At 52.7% G+C, this 8663-nt stretch overlaps 3 protein-coding genes across 3 annotated transcripts; 2 read left to right on the forward strand and 1 right to left on the reverse strand.

Moving 5' to 3' along the window:
- Positions 1–790: 790 nt before the first annotated feature.
- C8A04DRAFT_15904 (uncharacterized protein) lies at positions 791–2722 on the forward strand (the record flags this gene model as incomplete). The annotated part of the gene is made up of 7 exons (XM_062778655.1): positions 791–961; positions 1028–1318; positions 1369–1816; positions 1876–2144; positions 2203–2408; positions 2464–2527; positions 2588–2722. 7 exons carry the CDS (start codon positions 791–793, stop codon positions 2720–2722), a joined length of 1584 nt encoding a protein of 527 aa, XP_062632779.1.
- A 1446-nt stretch (positions 2723–4168) lies between these two features.
- Positions 4169–5936, forward strand: C8A04DRAFT_33127 (cytochrome P450; the record flags this gene model as incomplete). The annotated part of the gene is made up of 4 exons (XM_062782338.1): positions 4169–4249; positions 4344–5498; positions 5554–5726; positions 5777–5936. The coding sequence occupies 4 exons, from the start codon at positions 4169–4171 to the stop codon at positions 5934–5936; spliced, it is 1569 nt and encodes a 522-aa protein (XP_062632780.1).
- Positions 5937–6080: 144 nt separating this feature from the next.
- On the reverse strand, positions 6081–7344 carry C8A04DRAFT_40763 (Alpha/Beta hydrolase protein; the record flags this gene model as incomplete). Its single annotated transcript, XM_062785057.1, has 2 exons — positions 6081–7186; positions 7260–7344. The coding sequence occupies 2 exons, from the start codon at positions 7342–7344 to the stop codon at positions 6081–6083; spliced, it is 1191 nt and encodes a 396-aa protein (XP_062632781.1).
- Between the last annotated feature and the right edge of the window lie 1319 nt (positions 7345–8663).

Consider the following 8663-nt stretch of genomic DNA (forward strand, 5'->3'; position numbering starts at 1 on the left):
CCCCCCCCCCCCCGCGCCCACAACACCGTCAATCCTGCTTGCTCAACATCTTCCAATCTGAGGCGCAACCAAGTCCCTTCACCCCCTGTACTTGTCCGACCAATCACAAGTCGGATCGACCGCCACGCCCGCACTGTCTGCTGCCGAGAATGCATGGAACAATGCTCTTTTCCCCGTTTGGATTGACGTCTGATTCCCCTGCGCCGGGCTGCCCGTTGCCCTGGTCAAGATCTCAGTTCAGCCCATCATCCCCGAGACGACAATTTCGCACAGGCCAGTGACGCAGCCCCGGGATCCTCGGATTATGGCCGTGCCCAGGGTAGTGGTTGATCGATGACTCGGTAGGGCCGATCGTAGCTTTGTTTTGGATCTTTGGTCATTTGTAAAAACATAAGGGGAGTAATTAGTGAGGACCGGCCGGTCTGGCCCCCAAACGCGGGAATTGACGCCACACACCACACACACGGTGCGGCAGTCACATTGAGAATTCATACGACATGAGACGGCACACGCGTCCAACGGGATTCTCCATGCATCCGCATTTGCAATCTAATCAATGATGCGAAGCTGGGCAAGTTGGGGGCTGACTACAGCCGTCGGGGCGGCCTACCTCGCCTTTCATGGATCGTTATCCAACGCCACAGCTTTCTTGATTTTTTTTTTATCCTCGTCGTGTTGTCCCGGGTCGTGGAAAGCGACCTGCCAGGACTCATTCACCCAGTGGGTCTGTTGTCGATTTTGGGTATTTCGCCCCGGCTGTTATTTGTGGAGATCCAGTACCCTTTCCAAAATGGCGATACCGGGCACAGCGAGGTCGAAAGACGAGTTGGCGGAGAGGTATACCATCAGAGACCACTGGAAATGCATGGCGGCCTGCCTCCTGCTGTCGCTCTGCCCCTTCCAGTATGGACTCGATTTTGGGCTGATCGGGGGCATGCAAGCCATGGTTGGGTTCCTTCAGGTATGCTCCTTGCCCAGTATTTGGCCATGAGGTAGCGTTTGCGTTAAGCGTTAACTGGGCCGACAGGTATTTGGGTACCAAGACCCCAACGTCCCCGGTGGGTGGAACATATCGACGGAGCGCCAGCAGCTCATCTCATCGCTCATGACGCTGGGGGCATTTGTGAGTTCGTCACTGGCTGGACCCATCGCCACTGTCATTTCTAGGAGGATGACAGTCTGGGCGGCCAGCGCCATGTGCATCGTTGCGAACGTGATCATGATGGCTACGACGAATATTGGAGGGCTGTATGCGGGCCGTCTGATTCTGGGTCTTGCCAATGGAGTGTTCATGACATTTGGGCAGTTGTATATCCAGGTGAGACGAACGTTAAACTTGGGCGGACATCTTGGTAGCTGACCATTCAGGAATGCTCGCCGGCCCGGTACCGCGGCTTCCTCATCTCGTCCTTCCAGGTCTTCACCTCTGTCTCCACCCTGGTTGGCACCGTCGTCGACAACTTTACTGCCAAGATAGTCGGCCGGAACGCGTACTTGATCCCTCTTGGTCTCATTTACATCCTCCCCGTTATTATCTCCGTCGGTCTACTCTTCGTGCCCGAGTCCCCTCGTTGGCTGGCTCAGCACGGTCGTCAAGACGCGGCGCGCAGGGCGCTACGGTGGTTTCGTCCAGGTACAGAAGGAGAAATTGATGCGGAGATGCACGACATTGTAACGGCGCTGGAGTTGGAGATTGTGAGGGAGAGGAGCATCGCCGTGTGGGATATGTTCCGGAATCCGATCGATCGGAGGAGAACCATCTTGGCCGTTTGTACAGTGGCGGTGCAAGGGTCGTCTGGGGCCATGTTCATCATTGGTAAGGTAGCAGGCTATTCCCCTCGCCGCGTGATGGTTGCTGACATCACGCATTTGCAGCATTTGGCACATACTTCTTCCAGATGGCAGGCATCGGCGATGCCTTTGAGAACTCGTGCATTTTGATATCGGTCGGCGTCATAGCCATCTTAATCAACAGCGCCATTATCACCCGTTACGGTCGTCGTCGCGTGTTTTTGGTCACCGGCCTCACGCTTTGTGGCCTCACCCAGCTACTCATGGCCGTTGTGTACCAAGTCAACCCTGGCGCTCAATCCACCGGCCAGGCCGTTGTTGCATTGGCTATTCTGTACATTTTCGCATACAACGTCAGTTTTCCCTGTTAAAGCTTATATTCTCCCCACGCTTCCGTTCTGACAAACCCAGGGCCTGGTATCCACGTACGCGTGGATCTCCGGTGGCGAGCTGCCTTCCCAGCGACTGAGGAGTTATACGTTCGGTCTTGCTACAGCGGTCGGCTTTTTCGTGGCCTGGCTTACGACATTTACGGCGCCGTACTTTATCAACCCCAACGCTCTCAACTGGGGCCCTAAGTATGGGTTTATATGGGCACCGTCGTGTTGGGTTTCGGCGTAAGTAATTTGACCCTGCGATACGGGTAGCGTGATGCTGACGGCAGGTAATTAGTCTGTGGGTGTACCTGTTTCTCCCCGAGGTCAAGGACCGCACCTTGGAGGAGATTGACGAGATGGTCTGTACTACCCAGGATGGTTCGATATTTCTTATAGCTAATGAGCTAACGTATTCTCAGTTCGAGGCAAAGCTTCCAGCCCGGAAATTCCGCAAGTATGTCTGTGTTGGTCGGTATGGGGAAGATGTGAGTGCGGGGGTTGGATCTGAGAAGGACGGTCCAGAAGTGATACACGAGGAGGTTCCCAAGGTTTGAAGGCAAATACCATCTGTTTTCTCCATTTCTGTCGTGGATGGCGCCGAAAGTTTAGGAATGACAGACCAATCCTTGTTCAAGTCCTTAGTCGGTTGATGTGCTACAGCCTCAAGCTTCGTGAGTTTGAGTATGGTGGGAACGGCCTCGCTGTGGCCAAAAAAAGCGGCACACTCAAACAGGTTACTCAAGTCCAATCCATTAACATTCGATCAAATCTCGGTAAATTTTGATTGATTTAATACTCTTTTTTGTCTTTTTTTCACTTTCCGGATTCATTCTTTTTTGTCTTCATTCACTTTTTTGGTTTATTCTTTTTGGTCTTTTTCACTTTTGTAGCAAAGTACGAAGTTACCTATCTGAGCCTTGGTTTGCCGCTTTTTTGGCCATAGCGAGACTGCCGATTGTGAAGGAAGTGGGATGTGTCTATGAGGGAATGATGGCATCGGGACCCATCATCTGCGATGCGTTGCAGTAGAGTCACCGCCCCAAATGTTACGTCGTCAGGCCCCCGCCGATACGACGTATGACCAACGGTCGCTTCCCCCGTCGCTTCGGCCCCCGAAAGAGTTGGAAGATTTGCATTTGTTTGTTGGATTTAGCGTCATGATGCATTATGCTCACCGGTAGTTGATCATGACAACAATGGACAACCAAGAGAACCCTCCACTGTTCGGAGCGAGGCGTCTCCACTAATCCCGCCTGGGAATAGTTTGACACTCTGCCGGACCCGCAGCTCCACATTGCTATGGCGATCTGGGGAAAGACCGAGCGTTTTTCTTTTCTGAAATTACTTGTTTCCGCGACTCGAATAAACCGACCACAAATCCACAAAATGCCGCTTGTTTCGTCGGCCAAAACGCAGTAGGCCGACGTGAATAACCCGAATGTCTCGCGTCGGTCAAACAGTTGTAAGTTGTGGAGAAAGGAGAGATGTTGGCGTCCGATGTGATTGTAGTGGGAAGAAGAGTCGTCATCATAAAAATTATCGCAAACGGACCTTCAACATTTCACACCCCATTTCTACCCAGGCAATTATTCCTCCGCAACGTTGACCTGTAAGCACCAGACTCAGACGCTAACAACGCCCGTATGCCATGCATAGGAGATGAATGGCACGCTAAGCTTGCTCCTCTGGCTCTGATACCACTCCACGCACACCAGCTTCCCGAGCTACCCTGCCCGGTGCCCCCTGAAAGAGGCAAGCGTTGCCCCGGACGAGACGCGAACCGGGTGATCGCAGGAGAGTTCCATCCGAGCCGCCACGGATCGGACTTCGGCCCTAACCGTAGGGCCGAATCGCGCCCTATATACTCCTGGCGGGGTTGTAGGACGACACGAGCGTGGTAGTTATTCTTCCTGATTTGTCACGCACCAGCCAGCTCCCGCTTGTTTTCGCACTCAGCTTTCTTGTAACTTGCTCGCCACTACGGGCATAACTCGAACAACATGGCAATTCTCATACCACACATCCCCTCGCTCCTCCAGCTTCCGGCATATCTCGCCTGGCCATTGACCGTCGTGATCTTGGTACGTGGTCTCCTGTCCACAACGGTCTAGCGGGTCAGCCCGCAATCCTAATCAGGGACCCTTGCTGATTGCAACCTTGGCTGCTGACCTGCAGGCAACACTTCCCATCATCCTGTACGCCACCTACAACCTCACTCTGCACCCGCTGCGCGTTGTCCCGGGCCCGAAACTCTGGGCCGCAACACAGATCCCTTACACCCTCGCCTGGCTATCGGGACACCTCCCAAAGGTCGTGCACGCGCTACACGAACAGCACGGCGATGTCGTCCGCGTGGCGCCCAACCGGCTCTCCTTCACGCATCCTGATGCGTATCACGCCGTGCGCGGCCATCGCAAGAGCGGACAGGGTGAGCACGGGAAGGAACCATCGTTTTATTTCATCTCGACCAAGAACATTCTGGGTGCGTCGCGCAATGACCATACGCGATATCGCCGCGCCCTGGCGCACGGGTTTTCGGCCAAGACTATGCAGGACCAGCAGCCGTTGATTACGCGGTACGTGGACTTGTTGATGCAGCGTTTGCAGGAGAAGACCACCGTAGATTCGACCGGGGCGAAGGAGACAAAAGGGGACGCGACAGGACGAAAGGAAGCCGTGGTCAACCTGGCCGCGTGGTTCAACTACACGACATTTGATGTCATCGGCGACCTGGCGTTTGGCGAACCGTTCGGTTGTCTTGAGGAGTCTCAGTATCACCCATGGGTCGAAGCCATCCTCCTCGGCGTCAAACAGTTCGGCGTGATGACTTCGCTGCAGTGGTATTGGCCGGGACTATTGGGGTTGGTCAAAAAGCTTGCCCCGCGCGGTTACATTGGGCGACACACGGACATGCAGGCTGAGTATTCCCGGCAAAGGATCGCGCGGCGGCTGGCCCTGGACACAGAGCGGCCGGACTTTGTGGAAGCCATGACCACGGCCAAAGCGAGTGACGGGCGGACGCTTACGATGGAAGAGATGTGTTCCAACGCACGGATGTTGGTCATTGCCGGGAGTGAAACCACGGCGACGGCACTGGCCGGTGCGGCGTACTTCTTAGCGAAGCACCCGGAGGTGCAGCGGAAGTTGGCACAGGAGGTCCGGTCGAGCTTTACGTCGGAGGCCGAGATCGATTTCTTCTCCGTCAATAAGCTCAACTATTTGCTAGCTGTGCTGGACGAATCGATGCGGATGTTTCCCCCGGTGCCGAATCAGCTCCCGAGGAAGAGCCAGGTGGATGATGCTATCTGCGGATATCACGTTCCGGGTGGCGTAAGTACTACACCCATTGTCTACAGGAAGATACACGCTCGCTCACACCATGCAGACTGCTTTCGACATCTTTCCGTGGGCAATGTCTTATAGCTCCCGCAACTTCGCTTTTGCCCAGGATTTCATCCCGGAGCGTTGGCTCGACGACTCGAAGCAGCATTTCGACAAGAGCCGGCAAAGTGCGCTGCAGCCGTTCTCGGTTGGACCGCGGAACTGTATTGGAAAGAAGTAAGTGCATGGGTATGGTTTTCCTCGACCAGTGTGCTAATGGAGACTAGCCTTGCATATGTAGAAATGCGCTTGATTCTCACCAGGCTGATTTGGAATTACAATTTGGCCTTTGGCGATGACGAAGCAAAAGAGTTCCTCGACTGCAGGAGCTTCAACTTGTGGATGAAACGGCCGCTGAACTTGCGGTTGATCCCGATTACGGTGTAGCTGGGTTGAAAATCGGGCTTTAATCTCAGCTGCACAACAATAAACTAGGAGATCATTGAACTAGTCGAACATGGAAGACTCAATTAATTACTTTTTTAACGCTTCAACATGCTTAAGTTTAAGCCTGTTATCAAACTTTTCTGATTAAATGGTGGCCAACCATGAGGTTATAGCACGCATTGTTAGTCCTCCATCAAATGCGACAGCGCAGTCTACAGCGGACTGGACATGTACTTCGCCTTGGCATTCCGCGAGCACCAGCGTCTTGCCTCTCGGGGCATCGCAGTCGATATCACGGTGAATCACAACCGTCTCAGCACCCATTCCGTCCTTGGCAACGGCCCGGCAGCCGTCGAGAAAGACCTCCGCCGTCCCCGCAGTAACTAAGATCTTTCCCACAATCCCTTGATCTTCATTAGGCACAATCTTTCTCCAAACCGCCCTCGCTTCCTCGACTCCGTAAAGATTTGCCCATATCTCATTTTCGTTTCCTTTCCAAGACGCCTGGAACTGGTCCACTATAGTTTGATTGAGATAGTCCAGACGAGCATTTGTCCTGTAGCTCCCATCACACGAAGATGGTAAAACTGCCCAAGGACTGACAAGCAGCGCTGCCTTCAGTTTACCGCGAAGTGTTAGGGGAGGGGCATACGGCGAGGGGCGTGCCAAATGAACCAACACAGCCCCGACAAGCTGCCCACCTGCGCTGTCGCCACCAAGCACAATCTTTCCTGGGTCAAGGTCCATCTCGTCGACGAGATACCGCAACGCGGCGATGCATTGCACCATCTGTGCTGGATACGGATGCTCGGGTGCGAGGCCGTATTCGACAATTACGACCCGTGTGGCGTCGCCGGCCGTAGCACACCGATGAATAAAGGGCATGTGCGCGGCCTTGCGGAGCGGGTTGACAAAGCCGCCGCCGTGGAAATAGAGTAGAGTCAGTCCGCTGTCGCCGTCCCTCTCGGTGGGGCTAAAGTGTGCCAAGAAATGGAGGCTTGGGGGCGGGATGTCGAGCTCGACAACATCGGTAGTTGCTACAGTTTTGAGGGTGATAATTCTGTGAGCAAGGCCATGCTCCTTACTATACCCAACGATTGCATCGCGTGTCGATGTACGGCGGGACAGCCAGCGCAGCTGACTTGGAGCGAAAGTGGCACGCTGGGCTCTCAGCAGGGACACTGCAAGACGTTGGCGCCAGTGCAGCTCAGGGTTGCCGTGAAAAACAAAGCCGAAAAGCCACCGGGCAGCTAGACGTTGGAAGATGAATGGGTTAATATGGGGATGACATCGTACATGGGTTGTAAGGGGAGGGGGGCGTACTGAACCAGGGGATCAAGCCGACGAGGGATATCCGCTCCCATACAGAGAGTGTACCTGTCGTTCTCCCTGAGGAGTTCCCTGTCATATTTAAACAAATGTAACCAGGAATGGCCGCTTATTCTGTCTGGAGTGTGCGTTGTCTTTGATCATGAACACTGGAGTGGGCATTTATTAATTTTATTACATTTGGGTTCGGCTTTCCCCAGCCAACCCCGCAAGCTAAAATGAACCGAGGCATTGGAGAGCCGAGGCCTCGGTAGAACGCTGAGTTATGCTCGTCTTGTGGTAATCTGTTACACCCACTCCTATGACAAATACCTTAGCCTCTATCTTCCATTCCAAGACTCCCAGGAGGTTAACTAAGGTAAGTCGGGTCCCCGCCGCACGGCACCCCCCTGGAAGTAATCAACTTTTTTACCTACCTAAGGTTCTATCTCAACCTGTATAAAAAGGCGCCCATACCACCCAAACCTTCGTAAAAATGCACCAAATCCTACCAAACCGTTCAACCGTTTAAGATGCCTTATTCGGAGCAAGATTTGCATGACGCGCTCGTGTCACGGACTGGGCCGCAGAAGGCAGCCCGTGGCACATGCAGGTGGGGCGCGGGACGCACTACCAACCAATCACTTACGCAACCAATCAGGAGAGGCTCGACGGGATCTCCTTGAGATCTATAAGAGCTACCTTTTAACTTTACTAGATCCTAACCCTTATATTATACCTTTAGTAAACCCTTTGTGACGAATCGTCTCAACCACACTCTGCAAGGGTTCACTGAAGATAAGGTAACTGGTGTTGTGATTCGGTGAAGCCAAAAGGTTCACAACAAGATAGTGATCTGGTATGACGAATCGTCTCAACCACACTCTACAAGGGTTTACTAAAGGTAATATAACTGGGGTTGTGATTCAGTGAAGCCAAGAAGCCAAAGGGTTTACAATAAAGTGATAATCTGGTCTTAATATTTGTAGTAACTAATAGCAAATAAGTTATATTGCTTACTAAGGAAGTCCCAGATTCCTTTAACAAGTAACTAGCTAGCTATCTATATACTCCATAACTTCTTTATTCCTTCGTACCTAGATCTTATAGATCTCAACGGGATCCCGTTAAGCCTATTGGCTCTTAGCCTTTCTTTCGATTCTGGTATTGGCTCTTGTAGATCTTAAAGAGATCCTATTAAGCCTCTCCTAATGGTTATGTAAGTGATTAGCTAGTGGTATATCTTACACCCTACCTACATATACTACGGGCTACCTCCTACCGCCTAGTCTATAATACAACACCCCTCCTCGAGTTCTCCTGTCTTGTAAGAGCCTAAGGCTTAATATAAATACTACTAATACCCTCTATTTTAGGGTTAGGGTTAGGGTTAGGGTTAGGGTTAGGGTTAGGGTTAGG

This window comes from Dichotomopilus funicola (genome assembly GCF_033296635.1).
Source record: "Dichotomopilus funicola strain CBS 141.50 unplaced genomic scaffold C8A04scaffold_112, whole genome shotgun sequence".
NCBI classification, from domain to species: Eukaryota; Fungi; Ascomycota; class Sordariomycetes; order Sordariales; family Chaetomiaceae; genus Dichotomopilus; species Dichotomopilus funicola.